General features: G+C 43.0%; 2 protein-coding genes across 3 annotated transcripts in view; both read left to right on the top strand.

Moving 5' to 3' along the window:
- The window catches only part of SPO11 (SPO11 initiator of meiotic double stranded breaks), a 47,269-nt gene extending 43,851 nt beyond the window's left edge, over positions 1–3,418 (top strand). Inside the window, exon 13 of the mRNA XM_030212674.1 lies at positions 3,084–3,418. Coding sequence (XP_030068534.1) covers positions 3,084–3,203 — 120 coding nt within the window. The 3' untranslated portion in view covers positions 3,204–3,418. The remainder of the gene's footprint in view (positions 1–3,083) is intronic.
- Positions 3,419–8,568: 5,150 nt separating this feature from the next.
- Positions 8,569–17,840, top strand: part of RAE1 (ribonucleic acid export 1) — a 38,090-nt gene continuing 28,818 nt past the window's right edge. For both annotated transcript variants that reach the window (XM_030212668.1, XM_030212666.1), the window contains exons 1-4: positions 8,569–8,716; positions 10,063–10,159; positions 15,094–15,198; positions 16,089–16,181. In XM_030212668.1, the coding sequence (XP_030068528.1) occupies positions 10,070–10,159; positions 15,094–15,198; positions 16,089–16,181 (288 nt within the window). In that variant the 5' untranslated portion in view covers positions 8,569–8,716; positions 10,063–10,069. The remainder of the gene's footprint in view (positions 8,717–10,062; positions 10,160–15,093; positions 15,199–16,088; positions 16,182–17,840) is intronic.

Raw genomic sequence — 17,840 nt, 5'->3', positions numbered from 1 at the left:
TCTTAGCTGTTAACAGTTTGATAAGATGCAAATTTATTGTCATACACAAAGGGTGAACAATGGAATTGTCAGCAGTCCACACAACCTAACACGGTCTTATCACAATCCGTACCCCCCCCCAAACAGACAAAGTAAAGTAATCATAAATAATATAAATATGAAAGGCCCTATTATTAAACTTCATAGCAATGGCAACATTAGATATAGTAGTAAGGTAGTGCTGATACAGAGCATAATTTCAAAGAGAACAACACACGTTCTGTTCATGTGAAAGTGTAATCAGGGACTGCTATTGCAGTATGTTGATCGATTTTAAGTAAACTAGTCTCTGTTATCATACGAAACCTTGTCAAATCCAGACACTTCCCACACCTTAGTGCATTCACTCTAGCCACAGAGTTCTAAAGTTAGTTTGTCGTAAAGTTGAATTTCTGTGATTATTCCATGCCATATGGTCAACGTGTGCTTCAATAAATGTGATTGGTTATTTAGACTATGCAGTTTTTTCATGCTTACTATGGGTTTTCAGCTCAGTTGCAACTTGTCTCTACTAAGCAATAACACTGTGAGCCTTCATTTGAAACTACATAGTACGGTGGTTCCCAAACGTGTCCTGGGAGATCCCCAGCCAGTCAGGTTTTCAAGATATTTGCAATGAGTATTCATGAGATTGCTTTGCATACACTGCTTCCACTGCATGCAAATTTCTCTCATTCATATTCAGTGTGGATATCCAGAAAACCTGACTGGCTGAGGTTTTTGGGAACCATTGACATAGGCTAGAAACCTCTATTTTAGTCTCCACAATGTGCAGCTCAGCTATTGTAACAGTCCTTGTTCACCTTAGACAATCAAGATGTAGTCATCCACACTTAGGTAATGTCATTGACAGTGCCAGAGATCCAGAACTTCTCTTAGAGCCCACACTAACAGGGTGCAAACAGGACAATTGCCTGCTGAAAAACTGAGGGGTCCTTTTACTAAGCCGCAGTAAAAAGTGGCCTGCGGTAGTGTAGGCACGGGTTATCGGCATGTGCAGAATTATTTTTCAGCGTACCTGTAAAAAAGGCCTCTTCCCCCCCCCCCCCCCGAAAATGGACATGCTGCAAAATCAAAATTGCCGCGCATCCATTTTGGGTCTCAGACCTTACCGCCAGCCATAGACCTAGTGGTAAAGAATTTGTGCAGTAATGACCTAAGCATGTCAGATGCCACTTGGCGCGCGTAGCTTCAGATGCTCGTAGCGGACACGTGCCAAAAATGAAATTACCACAAGAGCCACGCGGTAAGTCCATTTTGGCGTGTGTTGGGCATGCGTAGATGCTTATGCGGCTTAGTAAAAGGGGTCCTGAGAAAGGTACAGCTTGCCAGTGAGCTCTGGAACCGCCTCCTAAATGTCTGACTTGGGCCCCAGCACATATAGCACCAGCCCTGACTGCTCTCTCCAGATTTTCTAAGTTAAAATTTAGAAAGATATAGTAGAATTGGAAAAGGTGCAGCGAAGGGCGACTAAAATGATAGCGGGGATGGGACGACTTCCCTATGAAGAAAGAATAAGGAGGCTAGGGCTTTTCAGATTGGAGAAGAGACGGCTGAGGGGAGACATGATAGAGGTATATAAAATAATGAGTGGAGTGGAACAGGTGGATGTGAAGCGTCTGTTCACGCTTTCCAAAAATACTAGGACTAGGGGCATGCAATGAAACTACAGTGTAGTAAATTTAAAACAAATCGGAGAAAATATTTCTTCACCCAACGCATAATTAAACTCTGGAATTTGTTGCCGGAGAACGTGGTGAAGGCGGTTAGCTTGGCAGAGTTTAAAAAGGGTTTGGATGGTTTCCTAAAGGACAAGTCTATAAACCACTACTAAATGGACTTGGAAAAAATCCACAATTCCAGGAATAACATGTATAGAATGTTTGTACGTTTGGGAAGCTTGCCAGGTGCCCTTGGCCTGGATTGGCCGCTGTCGTGGACAGGATGCTGGGCTCGATGGACCCTTGGTCTTTTCCCAGTGTGGCATTACTTATGTAAGCATGCACTAGAATTCCTAGTTGAGAGATCCTGTCCTCCCTCCATTCAGTCTGTTTTTTGACATAATCTTTAACTAGTCCCTTATTTTCTTACTCCTGTTACTCTATCATCTATCTATATGTTCTATCTTTGCTTACACCCTATGCTGTCTATTAAAATGTTTTATGACGTATTGTGTTGACATTGTATACTATCAGGCTCATTTTCGAAAGAGAAGGACACCCATCTTTCGACACAAATCGGAAGATGGGCGTCCTTTTCACAGGGCCGCCCAAATCAGTATAATCGAAAGCCGATTTTGGGCGTCCCCAACTGCTTTCCGTCGCAGGGACGACCATCATGGGGGCGTGTCAGAGGCGTAGCGAAGGTGGGACTTGGGCGTGCCTAACACATGGGCGTCCTCGACCCATAATGAGAAAAAAAGGGTGTCCCTGACAAGCACTTGGACAACTTTACTTGGTCCTGTTTTTCTTATGACCAAGCCACGAAAAGGTGCCCGAACTGACCAGATGACCACCGGAGGGAATCGGGGATGACCTCCCCTTACTCCCCAAGTGGTCACTAACCCCCTCCCACCCTCAAAAAAATTTTTTTTTAATATTTTTTGCCAGCCTCTTCAGTGATCAATGGGGAAGTAAGGGGGCTTATACCTCAATCTCTCCAGTGTCATTTGACCATTTAGGGCACTTTTTGTTTCCTTTTTCATGATTGAAACAAGTCTAGCCAAAAACATTTTAATTTTGGCCCAAGATGTTTTTATTTTGTTCCATTATTGCAGAAAAAAAATCTTTCTTTTGGATCCGCTCATGTGCTGCCCAGATCTCACCCAAAACTCGCCACCTTGAAATATGGACGAACAGTAGAGCAAAACATTGAAAACTGGGGTGTCAAAAATCGCAACTTGGGACATTTTTGAGAGAAATGTGCTAATCTTTAGTAAAAGACCTCCTTAGTTTGTATAAGAACCAAAGTGTTTTTATTGCATCTATATGTATTTTTCTCAAACGATAACTATGCTATAATTTATAGTTTCTATTTAATTACAGATGGAAATTATGGCAGCGTCTAACATGAAGGCAGAAATCCAAGCCCTGACCTCACTGTCTTCTGATTATCTTTCAAAAGTGTATTTACCAAACAAGTTACAATATGGTGGCTGGATCTAATTGTGAATTATGAAGAACAGAACTATTTTCTGATGCCTAAAACCTAGTCCCCCTAATATTCAAAACCATTTAACCGGCCAGAAATGGCACCTGGCCAGTTAAATGGTACTTAGCCGGCTATCCACAAACTTTCAGTGGGACATGGCAGGCCATGACGTGCTGAAAATTTGTGGATAGCTGGTTATATGCTGTGATACAACCAGCTATCCGCTGATTTTCAGCATGAGTTTGGCGGCCATGTGTGGCCGCGTGCATACCTGGTATATCTTTGGCCAGTTTGAACTTGACCAGCCAGCGCCAAATATCGGCTTCGCTAGTTAAGTTCAAACTGGCCAAAAATAAACTGCATATTCAATGCCAGTCACCGGGAATGGGCCAGTATTGAATATTCGGCATCACCGCAGACCGAAGGAGTGGCCTAACTCTCACAGTCTGAATATGGACCCCGGTGAATCTAGTTTTGTGAGCTAATAAAAATTGGCATTAAGTTATTACTCAGATGAAACAAAATACACGACTTTTGTGTGTGAAGCATTAGCTCTAGTTACTGTTAAAAAAAGTGGTTCAAATAATGCATATTTATGCATTACTACATGTTAACTCTTAGTAAATGAATATAGTGTTAAGCAGGATTTCATAAATAAATTGACTTGCCCATTTTCTCTGTCAAGAAGCATGCTACCTTTACCTTTACTTCTACCTTCAAAAGCATTTAATTCCCCCCCCCCCCCCCCCCCCACTATTCTGCTGAAGTTCCCGCTTGTGCAGATGATACAAAGGATGTATTAACTGCAGGTTGTCATAACTGAATTTCCTTTTGTTGTTTCCTGTTTGTAATAAAGAAGTATTTTCATTTCGAATACATTTGTGAAATATTTATGTGTGTGTGCTGTGTGCAATATTAGAATTACAAAAGCAACAATTATTTCTTTTCATTTATTGATAGCAATTTAGTTAACCCTGAGTTTGAATCTAACAGTTTGCTGGGGGAGGGGGGGGGGGGGGAATTGGAATTGGGTTTGGATTCATCTCGTGCCTCTTTGTCTTTTCCTTCTCAATTTAGGGTTATGGCTGCAGCTACAAAAAAATGACTGAGGACCCACCCCGAGCGCGAACCATTTCCAGGGGAAAAAGAAAACCCCTGGAAATGGATTGCATGGCGAAAACCTGGCAGTAATTGGGTATCACCGCACGCTGCCCGGTTACCACCGGGTTAGCACAGGAGCCCTTATCACCAACTCAATAGGTGGTGGTAAAGGTCCCCGTTGCATGGCCATGTGTGCCTGCGGTAAAAAAGGCCATGGTGTGTGAGAAAAACAGCCCCCTCCACCAGCACAGGGCCCTTTTTCCTGCAGCTTGAGAAAAGGGCCTCAATGTTAATTAATAAGTTTTGGAAGTTACTGAATTCTATTATTCTATCTCACTGTATTTCCAGTTTTGGCACAGTATAAGTCATCACAAGGACAAAATATAAGAAAACCCAATAGACAGCATTAGGGACTTATAGTCCATTTAGTTATGTTTAAACAAATGAGAAATTTGCATGAAAGAAAATATTTATTTTTATTATTTTGACTTCTGAAAACCACTTGCCCCTGAAACATGCTCAAAACAGAATAATCCATTTGTACAAAAGAGATGAGGTGATTCCATGTGCCCCAATGAAAGCAGCGTTTAATTTTACTTCCAATCTTTATAACACCAGTCTTCCCAAGGCAGATTACAACAGGTACGATGAACCCATCAGTAAATAAGAAAGCCTCACTGAAATTTGACCTTGTATTGCTGTATTCTACTCATAGGCGGTCAGTGGCTCAACTGTTTGGGGAGGCTAAAGGGGGTGTGGTTAGCGGTGATGCCAAGGGTGGGACTTACAGCCATAATTGTCTGACAAAACACAGAAAGATAAATAAAGTAAAATAATCACAATTAATACCTTTAACAATTCAACATCCGATCCTCCAAAATATTATAAAACCATGTCTGATGTTATGACAAACAAACTAAAATTAATTTAAAGTGTTGATGTCACCTTAGTACGGCCAACACACAATCTCTCCACTGCAAAACACTATACACAAAGTTGTACAAAAACACACTCAGAACCTTACCAAACCATAACAGCACTAATTCCAAGGACAGGACGAGCTACAACCTTATGCGTAGAAAGGCAGCATTGTAATTACACCAGGCTCTAAAACACCAATACATTACCTAGTGTGATAAGTAAGGGGGTGTCCTATACGGTGTAGGCCACTAGAGGGCGCTAGAAGAAGATGGAGGTCGCTAGGACCGGGGAGAGCCCTGGGAGGCCCACAGGTGCAGGAGATTATGGGCTGGGTCCTGGGTGGCTAATTAACCACTTTATACCCCACCTGAGCAGTGTTGCCAGGTGGGCGGTTTTACCGCCCAATTGGGCGGTTTTCCGCGACCCGCCGCGGGAAATTTTTGCCCGCGGCGGGTTGCGGTTTTTTGGGCTGGTTTTTGTGCTTCGGGCGGTTTTTTCGGCCGCGGGGGGGCGGGGTTAGTGACGTTTTTGGGTGGGGTTAATGACGTTTTGGGCGGGGTTAGTGACGTGGGAGGCGGGGCCGATGACGTGGGAGGCGGGGCCGATGACGGGGAGGCGGGGCCGATGACGGGGAGGCGGGGCCGATGATGTAAAAGGCGGGGCCGATGACGGGGAGGCGGGGCCGGTGACGTGGGAGGCGGGGCCGGTGACGGCGGGGGCGGGGTTTATGACGGCGGGGGCGGGGGTGATGACGCGGGGGTGGGGGTGTCAGGGGCGGGGTTTGTGTTTGGGCGGTTTTTGGGCTGTTTTTTGGGCTCCAGTGGGCTGGAAAAAAAATTTCCACCTGGCAACCCTGCACCTGAGTTGTGAATGGAGGGAAGTGAGCTAGCAGCAGAAGAAGAGAGAGCCCCTGAAAGATACTGGCTAACCTTATGGACTTGGGGGTGGACTGGGTGTCCAAAGGAGATCAGCAGGCTGAAAGTCCTGGGGTAGAAGTCCCTAAAGCATTAGAGTTTGACTGTGTGTCTAGAACTGTGTGTTCAAAGAGGGACTGTGTGTCCAAAGTACTAAGAGAAGCAGGCTGCAAAGCCTGGGGTTGAGAGTCCCCAAAATATTGGTGTAGTATTGAGCCCATGTATCTGTGTGGGGAGGCTCAATGTGAAGATCTATGAAAGCAGAAAGTGTTAAGCTAGAAGAAGTGTGCCCAGGGGCTGGAATAAAGAGTTGCCTGAGAAATATGCAGTTGGTGAGACCTGCTTAATTTGCTGAGTGGAAACCAGGTCACCCTGAGTGAGAAGGGGTAGCACACTAATCTGCATATGATTAGCATATTGAGAACCAGGTCACCCTGAGTGAGAAGGGGGATATCACACTAGTAAAAAACCAAACCAAACCAGCTGCAAATAGTACACGCTAGCAGAATACTGCACCTTGATCACACATGAAAAACACATAACAACAGATATGACACAAGGAACTAGAAATCAAAAGATATGAAGGCAAAATACTGAACTGGAAAGTTACATCAAGAAGTCAGACTCGGCATGCAGCAATACTAGAGAAATTGAAACTTAGGTTCAAAATATCACAGATGCACATTTCCAAAAGCTGACATATTCCAATTAATCAATTCTGAATAAAATACTTTTTTCTATCCTTGTTGTCTGAGCATTTAGTTTTTCTATTCGCTTTTATCCCAGTGTCTTCTGTTTTATGGTGTCTTCTTTCCATTTGATATTTTTTCACTCACCATCCTCCTGTGTCTTTATGCGTTCTGTCTACTATCTGTAGCCCTGTCTCTATCCTTCCTCCAGTTGCAGCATCTGCCCTCAAAGCGTTCCAATCTAGCCCTTAAATTCAGCAGTTCCCCTCCATCCATATTCAGCATTTTTCCTCACTCCCTTCCCCTCCATTCATGTGCATTTATTTCCTCTGTCTTCCCTCCCCTCCATCCAGCATTTCTCCTCTCTTCCCTGCCCTGCACTCCATCCATGTCCAGATTTCTCCTCTCTTCCCTCCCCTCCATCTATGTTCCATGTGCATCTCCTTCCTGCCTTCCCTCCCCTCCATCCATCCATCCATGCCCAGCAACTCTCCTCTCTCCCCTGCCCTTCCCTCCATTCATTCATCCATGTTCATCAACTCTCCTCTCTCCCCTGCCCTCATCCATCCATGCCCAGCAACTCTCCTCTCTCTCCCCTGTCCTCCATCCATATCTAGCAAACCTCCTCTCTTCCCTGGCCCCTCCATCCATCCATCTAGTAAATCTACTCTCTCCCCTGGCCCCTCCATCCATCCATATCTAGCAATTCTCCTCTCTCCCCTGCCCTTCCCTCCATGTCCAGTGATTTCTCTTCTCACCCCTGTTCTCCCCTCCCATCCATGTCCAGCGATTCTCCTCTGCCCCTGTCCTCCCCCCATGTCCAGTGATTTCTCCTCTCTCCCCTGTCCTCCCCTCCCATTCATGCCCAGCGATTCTCCACTGCCCTCCCCTCCCCATCCATGTCCAACGATTCTCCTTTTTGCCCCTGCCCTGTCCTCCCCTCCCATCCATGTCCGGTTACTTGTCCCAGCCCCCCTTTTCAGTCCCCCAGTTCGAGGTGTAACCCAGCCCCACCTGCCTGTCCTCAGCTCCCCAACAGCCCACCATTCCATTCCTGCTGCAGCCGCCCTGCGTTTAAAACCTGTTATTTTAAGTCACAGCGGTGGCTCGCCTCCAGCCTTTCCTTTCCCGGTCAATGTCCCGCCCTCGCGGAAACAGGAAATACCTCATCAGCGGAAGGCGGGACACTGAGCGGGAAGGGAAGGACTGGACTCGAGCTGCCGCTGCGACTTAAAATGGCAGGGCAGCTTCGTCGGGAACGGAATGGAAGGCATGTTGGGGAGTTGAGGGCGGGCTCAGCAGGGGGTGGGGGGCGAAGGCGGAAGATACAATTTGTGTACAGCGCTGCGTAACCCTGGCAGCGCTATAGAAATGCTAAGTAGTAGTAGTAGTAGTTCTTGGCTGTATCAGTGGGGCCACATTGGAGGAGAAAGCAGGCGGGTAAGGTCATAGCTGGGCTGGGGAGGCTTTGCCACACCTTTCTACTCAAAATAAATTAAAAAGCTGTCATATACGTTAAAAAAAATAGTTTGTCATCCACCTTTTAAGGCACTGCCTATCCAACTGGAGCAGTTTTTGATTTTTTACAGATGGACTATATGCATAGGTTGTCCATTTGCTATTGCTTTCAATAGCGTTTACTATCGTTTTGGGTGTACTTGTGACTCCGCCTACTGGCTTCAACCCATATAATGGGCTGGATAGACTGTACCATCTCCTATTCTCAATCTAACCTCCTTGATCAAACTTCTTTGATGCCTGCTCCGGCGTCCTGCTCGCCTTTTGACGCAACTTCCTGTTTCCGGCAAGGCGGGACGCCTCAGAAAGGGAGGGAAGTTGTGTCATCATAGGGGACGAGTAACCGGAGAAAAGAAAACGGGGGGATTGTTGGTGGGTGACAAGGTATGAATTTGGCGGTGGGCGGTGGGGGTGTTTGAGGGAAAGGCGCTGGATCGAGGACAGAGAGGAGAGAGAGAGAGACATGCTAGTTCGTAGAGAGCGGAAGACAGATGGCAGACCACGGGGAAGAGAGACCGGTCCCCGAATGCTTTTGATTTGATATCTTTGCTATGTTATATTTTCAATTAATTTGTACATTGCTTTAAAGTATTGGCTGGAAATCGGTAGCATTTGTCACTGGCAAAGATCTGATGCTTTCTTTACTGTATTTTCTGTTTAAATGGATGTTTCTATAGAACTAGACATGTACGGCTTTGGTAGGTGTTGCAAAGCTAAGCAACATACAGCAATTACTTCTCTCATGTGAGCTGCAAAGTACTTAATGTACTATAATTCTCCTGTGGAGTGCAAAAATGAAAAATGTGAAAAAAGGGGAAAAGCCTCTGTGCCCCAGCCTCCACCCTATTTTATTTATTATTTATTTGTTGCATTTGTATCCCACATTTTCCCACCTCTTTGCAGGCTCAATGTGGCTTACAATACATCATGGATAGTGGAAAAGAGAAAAGACTAGATATTTGGTTTTACAGAAGGAGGAAGAAATCAAGGGGTCCACTTTTTTTCGTCGGCATAAAAAAAACCCTTTCTCACTGTAATTTTTTGCTAAAGACTCCATAGGACATTCTAATTTTAAAAGGATCACCCCCCCCCCCCCCCCCCCCCACACACACACACACACTCCAAAATGAAAAAAAAAAACACTTAGCTTTTGGGTTGGTGATAGATGCAAAAAACATGCAAGCAAAGTCAGAATATCACCAGCCCAAAAGCTAAGTGGGTTTTTTTCATTTTTTTTTTGGGGGGGGGGGGGGGGGGGGGAGGGGAATCCTTTTAAAATTAGAATGTCCTGTGGAGTCTTTAGCAAAAAATTACAGTGATAAAGGTTTTTTTATGCCGATGAAGAAAAGTGGACCCCTTGATTTCCTCCTTACCCATTGAACACACATAGGGTGGAGGTTGGGACACAGAGGCTTTTAATCTTTCTTCATATTTTTGATTTTTGCAACTCCACAGGAGAATTATAGTATATTAAGTACTTTGCAGCTCATATGAGAGAGGTAATTGTTGTATGTTGAAGATTATAAACTCTCATCCTGATATTTCCGGACCGCAAAGCTAAGCAATACATGTTTGCTGTGGAAATTAGTTTCCTTTCCTCTTGAAGCATCTGCATAATATAATTAGTAGATAATGCAGCAATTAACATAATCCTATTTTAGCAACCTCTTAATAATCGTATAACTATGTCAACTACAGTAAGTTACAGCTTCTTTTTCTAAACATTTCAGAGTGAAAATGAGTCTGTTTGGAACAGCCTCTGGTTTTGGGGCAGGTGGCACAAATATGTTTGGAAGCACAGCTACAGATAATCACAACCCAATGAAGGTACAAAAAAAAGATTTCCTATCCAACGAAAATCTGAAATACCTGTGTCTGTTTTCATATAATTTATCATCCAACAATAATTGGTTGGGTTTGGGTGTTAAGGTTCATGGACTTGATATACTGATTTTCTGTGGGTTCAACCAAAGCAGTTTACATATACTATTTGTGAGTACTTTTTCTGTCCCTAGTGGGCTTACAATCTAATTTTTTTTGTACCTGAGGCAATGGAGGTTTAAGTGACTTGCGCAGGGTCACAAGGAGCTGTAGCTGCAGTGGGAATCAAACCCAGTTCCCCAAGTTCTTAGCCCACTGCACTAACCAAAAGGCAGTTCCTCCACTCCGATACTTTGATAGCATCTCCACATTTTTCATCTGTGACTCAGATTGACCATGATCACAGATATGTTTTATTTAGGGGCCCTTCTACTAAAAGGTGCTAGAATCTGGGCTTAGCATTTTTTAACGCAGGACTTTCCCGTGTTCTAAATCCACATTTAATGCAACAGTTTAAAGGGTTTTTTTTTTTTTTTAAGATCCTGCATTAATTTTCCTATTAGCACATGGGACCTGCAAAAAATTACCTGCTCGTAATAGTTTAACCATTTTGATACACCACTTTTTGTATCCATCAAAGTGGTTTACACTAAAATTAGAAAAGAAGGGAACGCCAGCATGATAGAAAGACACATTCATCCAAAGGAACCACTCCCCAAACCCCCCTTAAAATACAGATAGAAATATATTTAAATTTTTGCAGATTCCTTAAGATACCCATCTCAAGATAATCCAAATGCCACCTGGAAAAAATAAGTCTTGAAACGCATCTTAATATGTTGTAGGATATTTTTTCCTCTTTCAGCTCCATTGGGAGCTGGTTTCATAAAGAGGGACTGCACCAGAAAAAAAGCATAGTGCCTCGTGACTGTTAATCGTGCACTCAGATTACTAGAGAGGGCCAGTAGAGAAGAGGTTTCAGATCTCAAATTTCTCCCAAGAGCATGCATACCAACCATTGGTACCAGATTCATTTAAAACCGTATGTACTATAACCAAAGAATCTGTAAGCTACCGGCAACCAGTGATACTGCAGATGGAGTGACATAATGCGTTCCCAAACCCAATCCCCCCTAAAAGCTGTAAAGATGCATTCTACTTGGCCATAATTTTCTGCAAATGTCTAGGTGATTCCAAATAAACTAGATTTCCATAATCCAACTTGAAAATGACAAAATAACATAAAAAAAAAACATTTAGAGTGTTGGTATCGAAACATGATCTTGCCGCACGGAGCATCTTTAAAGCAACAAACCCTAAACGCACCACCCAGGAAATCTGCTCCTCAAAACGCCTCAAAGGGAGAGAGGTTGTGTCATAGCGGACTCAAAACATGAAGCAGAATCTAAAATAATTACCAGGTGTCTAAATGAATCACAGAGCTTCACTCGCCCTTCAAAAATATCTGGAATCGCCAATGGCCTAGCTTAAATACCCCATCAACGAGCAAACTTTCGTCTTCTCAACATTTAAAATCAAACTATGAACTTTGAGCCAGTCAGCTATAGCTGATTAACTTTCATTCAATGGGGTCAAATACATATTATCCAGGGAAGTAAAACCAGCCAACAAAATATTGTCTGCATATACATAAACCCTTTCGTAGTGTGGGTCTTGGGGAAGAAGAGCTTTACGCTCCCTTGATCCAAAAATTTGCTGACCCTTATCTTCCTTTCCATGGCTGTTTCCATTATAGAAGGTCAGCAGAGAGCAGGAGTGAGCTCCAATTGCTCTTGGATCTGGCAGCACCGTTTTGAAAACTGATGTAGCCTGACCCCTAGTGGTGAATTCTGAAGTGCTGCTAGCAATTAAGTAGGAAGAGAATCCACGCGTGTGGAGAGCTCAATAGATCCCATGGAGCATAAAATGAAAATAAAAAAGATGGGAATATGAGCCAGGCTATCCAAAAACTGGAACCAAACTGAAGTTTTAAAAATAAACCGTATTTAATAATTTTCAAATAAACGATAATAAAACAATTTCACTTAAACAATGACTCAACACAACGTTGTGTTTCGGCCAAAAGGCCTACATCAGGAATCTTGTAACTGAGATCACCTAGGAAGTGAAATCATGGATTGATGTTATAAAAAAAAATCTCAGATCACAAATACAAATTCTGTAGACAAGAGCTTAAAATGGGTCTTGAAAAAGACCGTTTCAAAAGTAGTCCGTCTTACACTACACTCTGCAGAAAAACGATTCAATTATTAAATACGGTTTATTTTAAAACTTCAGTTTGGTTCCAGTTTTAGGATAGCCTGGCTCATATTCCCACCTTTTTTATTTTCAGCAATTAAGTAGGGGCCATGATGTAAGAGTTCCACCAGGGTAGGAGTGAATACAGATTTTCCCTCTTTCTGCTGGGTGTCCTGTGTTGAGATAAGTGGGGCATGGGGGAGGTTATATTAGCCTCCCGGTAAGACGTTCTCTCTCGAACACCATTGTGCTAGGTGAAAGAGTGAAACATTCCCCCCTCTGACATTTAGACTGTACTACACATTCATATCCTGTCCAACACACGCCAAGTGTAAAACAACCTTGGAATTTGAATAGAGTAAATCCAAAATGGTTTATTTTTTAAGGCCAAATAGGGTTAAATCAAGAAGTGGGTTTTAAAACGTTAAGTGTTAAATTTAAGATGATCAGCCTACCAAAGTATGTAAATATAATGCACTTCCTTTGCACAACCCTGCTAAGCTGGAATGTTAGAGAAAAACAGCAATGAATGAGGATTCTAAAATCGGATGTGGATTTTTAGTTCCGAATCCCTAGTGAATTTGGTGAACATCCTAGTAAAAAATGTTCAGTGCCTCCATTATTTAATTCTTGATTTTCCACTGCATAATACCAGCACCAGTGCATATACTGTGCTGAATCTGTTCAGGTTTTCTGCACATTCGATTGTTTAATGATTTAAGGAGAAAAAAAAATTGAATTTCACCAGTAACATAAAAGGTAATTCTGTACCTGGGTGTGCGCACAGAAAAGCAGTACTTACATGCTACTGTATAAGAGACTACATAATTACTATAGTGCATAACTGCAAAGGGGCGGAGCTTGGGAGGATTCATGGGCATGTGTTCCTCTTATGTGCATACATTATCCCCCAGAGTCTGTATAGCTTGACTGAAATTGTGCATGCAAATCCAGTCATATTCTGGATTTTCACATGCAATTTAATAATGACAGTGCCGATAACTGCCACTTAACAAGCAATTATTGACACTAGTTGGCATTAATTAGAATTTACACACACAACTTGCTAGGCGTATTCTGTAAAGTGGTACGTGTAAATTCTAATGGGTGCTGCCAAAAGGGTGTGGCCATGAGGGTGGAATGGGCAGACAGTGGGCGTTCCGAAAATCTATGCGCATGATTATAGAATACATGTGCTCCACACTTAGGCGCCAGTATTTACACCATTTTACTTAGCGTAAATGGGTGTGCCTAGAGTTAGGCGCAGGCACGGTCACTAGGTGTATTCTATAAACCACGCCAAGGCAGAAATATTTTTGGCACCAATTTTCCAGGCGCCATATAAAGAAGCTTCCCATGTGCATTGCATGGCGCTCTTAGGCATGCCCATTTATACCAGCCATAGGTCTGGCATAAATGGTCACCTAAATCTAGGCAATCTAATACAGGTTTTCACTAGCATTCAATAATGTAATTGGGGTGCGATCCCCACATTGCATTGGGGCACCTAACTAGAATGCCTTGCTATAGAATTGCCCAAATTATATGGGCTGTATGCCTATTCTATAAGAGCTCATTCGTGCACAACTAGAATGTTGGCTTAAGTTTCCATGGTTTTGGTCATGGAAAAATTGTAGCTCCTGATGTCTGCGGCACAAGGGGCAGATCCTTGATAAAGCCATGGGGCGAAACATGGTGTGTGTTGGATAACAAAGCCCTCTTGCCATTTATTAACGAATACTACTAAAAGATAAGTCCACATTTATAAAGTTTAAATATTTGAGATATTGGTGTTTAGATACAGTTCGATGAAAGACCGATGACGCGTGAGCACGTAAAGCTTAGAGCAATGAAAGGTTTGAGCTCTGAGTTGTGGAGCTGAGGTCTATAAGTGAATAACGGAGTGAGAGTTTATTTGGATCCTGAGGATATATTTGACTTTTTGTTTTTATAGGAGATATTAGCTTAAGTTGGCATCTACTTAACATACATTGAGATACACCCACTCATTCCACATCATTATCACTTAATGCCATGACTATACAGTTATTCCATGTCTGTAAATTGTACACATAAATATTGAACATGTCGATGCCCCTGTGAATCCCCCCTTGTAGTTGTGTGCATAAGTTATAGAATACCATTGAGCACACAGCTAGCATTTTCATGCGTACCTATAACAGTCCTGTGTGGAAGTGCTAGTAACTCTATAACTTCCGCACACAATTGGTGCCTGCTTTAAGCAACCTGTTGTAGACTTGAGGGAGATAGCGTCTTTTGGTAGATGTATTTTCACATTTCAGGAAGAGGCATTAGTTCTGTGTTTGGAAATAGCCTCTTACTGTTTATGCGTGCAATTTCTAGACGGATGTCAGAAACAGAGGTTGGAAAGAATTAAGCCTCAGAAGGGTTTTTGTCTTTTTCACGTGTTTCACCCATGCAAGATTCTACTAATCCACCGATCCTCCTGGGAAATCACAAGCCCTTCATTTTCCAGTGCAACCTGGGTAATACTATTGTAGTCAAAACAGCACGGAGAAAGAGCTATCTGTTAGTGAACAGGTGGAAACAACTCGATTTGTATACATGCATTCTACCAGATGTCTAGCTCTATCGCTGCATACTTCTTTGTGGAGGTAATGAAGAATCTATTTGTATGCACTTTTCTTTTCCTTGGACAGGATATTGAAGTAACTTCTCCACCAGATGATAGCATAAGCTGTCTCTCTTTTAGTCCCCTGACATTACCAGGTAACTTCCTCATTTCAGGATCATGGGCAAATGATGTAAGTATTGTAAATAAGGTATATTATTTGCATGCAGTTATAATGTGATTATTGCAGGACTCTTCTGTCATGTCGTGCATTGACAGTATTTATTTTGGCATTTATATAGTGTTCTGTCCCTAGATGTTTTTAGAACAAATTGCATACAGGTACAGTAAACGCTGGCCTAAAAAAGACTACAGTCTAAATTGGTACCGGAGGCAATGGGAGACTAACTTGCTCTCCCGAGTATAAGTGGTAGGAGGGTTTGAACTTAAGTGTCCCGGTTCTCAGCCCGTTTCTCTAACCTCTGCACTGCTTTTTGGGAGCTTTGCGCAAATAAGGGGCGGAAAAATCCAGGGCACGCAAGCATCTGCTGGTCTGCGGCTGAGAGGAGCTGCCCAGCTACAGAGAACAGGGAAGAATGGAGGAGAAAAATAAAACAAAGCAAAGATAAAATGTTAACTGGGAAGCAAGATTTTCCTTAGCATCGGGCTACCTTCGAAAGCTAATAAAAAAAAAATGTATTGTTAGTCCAATAAAAAAGGTATCATCTTATTTTCTTTTCTATGTTTCATTTTATTCTATTTCTATTTGCTGGCCTTAGCATCTAAAAACTGAAGTGGACACCCAAGTTTTGTAATTATTTTTCCACTTCTGCTGTAGTAAAATTTACATGAGAAGGTAGCTTCACGCTTTGATTAAGCCATGCAGTAGTAAAGCTGTGCATTTCTGAATGGCTTTATTTTGATCCATGTGTTTTACTTCTATATATATTGTTTTAGTTCAGCTTTTGTCTTATTGTCAGTTCTGACTGAGGACAAACAGATGAGTACAGAAGAGTCAGTGAGGAACGGTAGGCAAGTGGTATGTTAAATTATGGGATGCATCTCCCTTTGCCTTCCATCTAGGTGCGATGTTGGGAGGTCCAGGATAACGGGCAAACTATTCCAAAAGCTCAGCAGATGCATACAGGCCCTGTGCTGGACGTTTGCTGGAGTGATGTATGTATCTGTATTTCCAATCAATGCCTGTTCAAGTGAATTGATTTATTTTTCCTTCCCCAGAAATCTTCCTCGTGTTCTGATGGCAGTATCATAGTGTCCTATGATAGTGGGGAGGCTCGCTTTATAAGGCTTATTTTACCAGATTTGGAGCATAGAGAGGTTTAACTTAAGAACATAAGAATAGCTCCCCCCCCCCCCCCCCCCCCCCCCACACACACACACACACATGAACCGCACTTTGTATTTATTTATGACATTTTAAACATGAATTAGGTTGAAACCTGGTATGGGGGGGCATTGCTCCCCCTTATGAACTGCATGTCTGGAAGACGAAAGGGATGTGTAAAAGATAATGTTGTGGGGGAGGGGGTGAGGGTGTACTGGCCCCCCAAACGATGTGGAAGAGAAAGAGGAGGGAGATTATTTGTCCTAGTGTGTGTTTTTGGCTTATGGGTGGGAATTGTCCTCCCCGGTGTGGTGGGAAATGGTTCAGTTGGAATTGTCCAGGTGGGAACTGACCTAGAACCCATCCAGCTCAGGAACCTTTTCCTTCTGCACTTCTACTACTACTACTTATCATTTCTATAGCACTACTAGATGTACGCAGCGCTGTACACTTGAACATGAAGAGACAGTCTCTGCTTGACAGAGCTTACAATCTAATTACTATGCGTGCATTGATCCTTCTGTATCAATGGCAGCTCTTCCTCCCTCCTTCAGTCTGTGCTAAGAATTTGAGAGGACAGGGAACTTTCCCACAGGGATGTGCACTCAATCCACTCCCCCACCAAGTCATTCCCAGCACCTGGGGGAGGGGGGATGTTGAAGCAGCATGAGTCCCACACACTGACAGCCAAGGAAAGGTTCCAGTGGAGTTAGAAAACCTAAAAGCGAGGGGCATGTCATCCATACTGGCATCAGCACAGACCATGGAGCCCATTAGGCAGGGGTCTGCTCATCCATTACATTCTTTCATCATTCTGAATCAGGTCTCAAGACTGCTATGATGAGAAATCCTTTCACAACATTAGCAGCTTATCTCGCTCCATCTCCTTGTATCCATGTTCATGAAGGGCATCATGAGTACAAAGCCACCACTAAGAAAGCACAGCTTTTAGGACTCCCCCTTTTGAGCCGCTGGGGGAAGCATCTCTCAAACACCTGACCTGGAAGACTGTTTCTGATGGTTGTTACTTCATCCAGAAGGGTCAGTGAACTTCAGGCCCTAGTGCATTATATATATATATATATATATATATATATATATATATATATATATATACAGTGGTGGAAATAAGTATTTGATCCCTTGCTGATTTTGTAAGTTTGCCCACTGACAAAGACATGAGCAGCCCATAATTGAAGGGTAGGTTATTGGTAACAGTGAGAGATAGCACATCACAAATTAAATCCGGAAAATCACATTGTGGAAAGTATATGAATTTATTTGCATTCTGCAGAGGGAAATAAGTATTTAATCCCTCTGGCAAACAAGACCTAATACTTGGTGGCAAAACCCTTGTTGGCAAGCACAGCGGTCAGACGTCTTCTGTAGTTGATGATGAGGTTTGCACACATGTCAGGAGGAATTTTGGTCCACTCCTCTTTGCAGATCATCTCTAAATCATTAAGAGTTCTGGGCTGTCGCTTGGCAAC

This window comes from Microcaecilia unicolor, chromosome 8 (genome assembly GCF_901765095.1).
Source record: "Microcaecilia unicolor chromosome 8, aMicUni1.1, whole genome shotgun sequence".
NCBI classification, from domain to species: Eukaryota; Metazoa; Chordata; class Amphibia; order Gymnophiona; family Siphonopidae; genus Microcaecilia; species Microcaecilia unicolor.
This window is presented reverse-complemented; position numbering and strand designations above follow the sequence as displayed.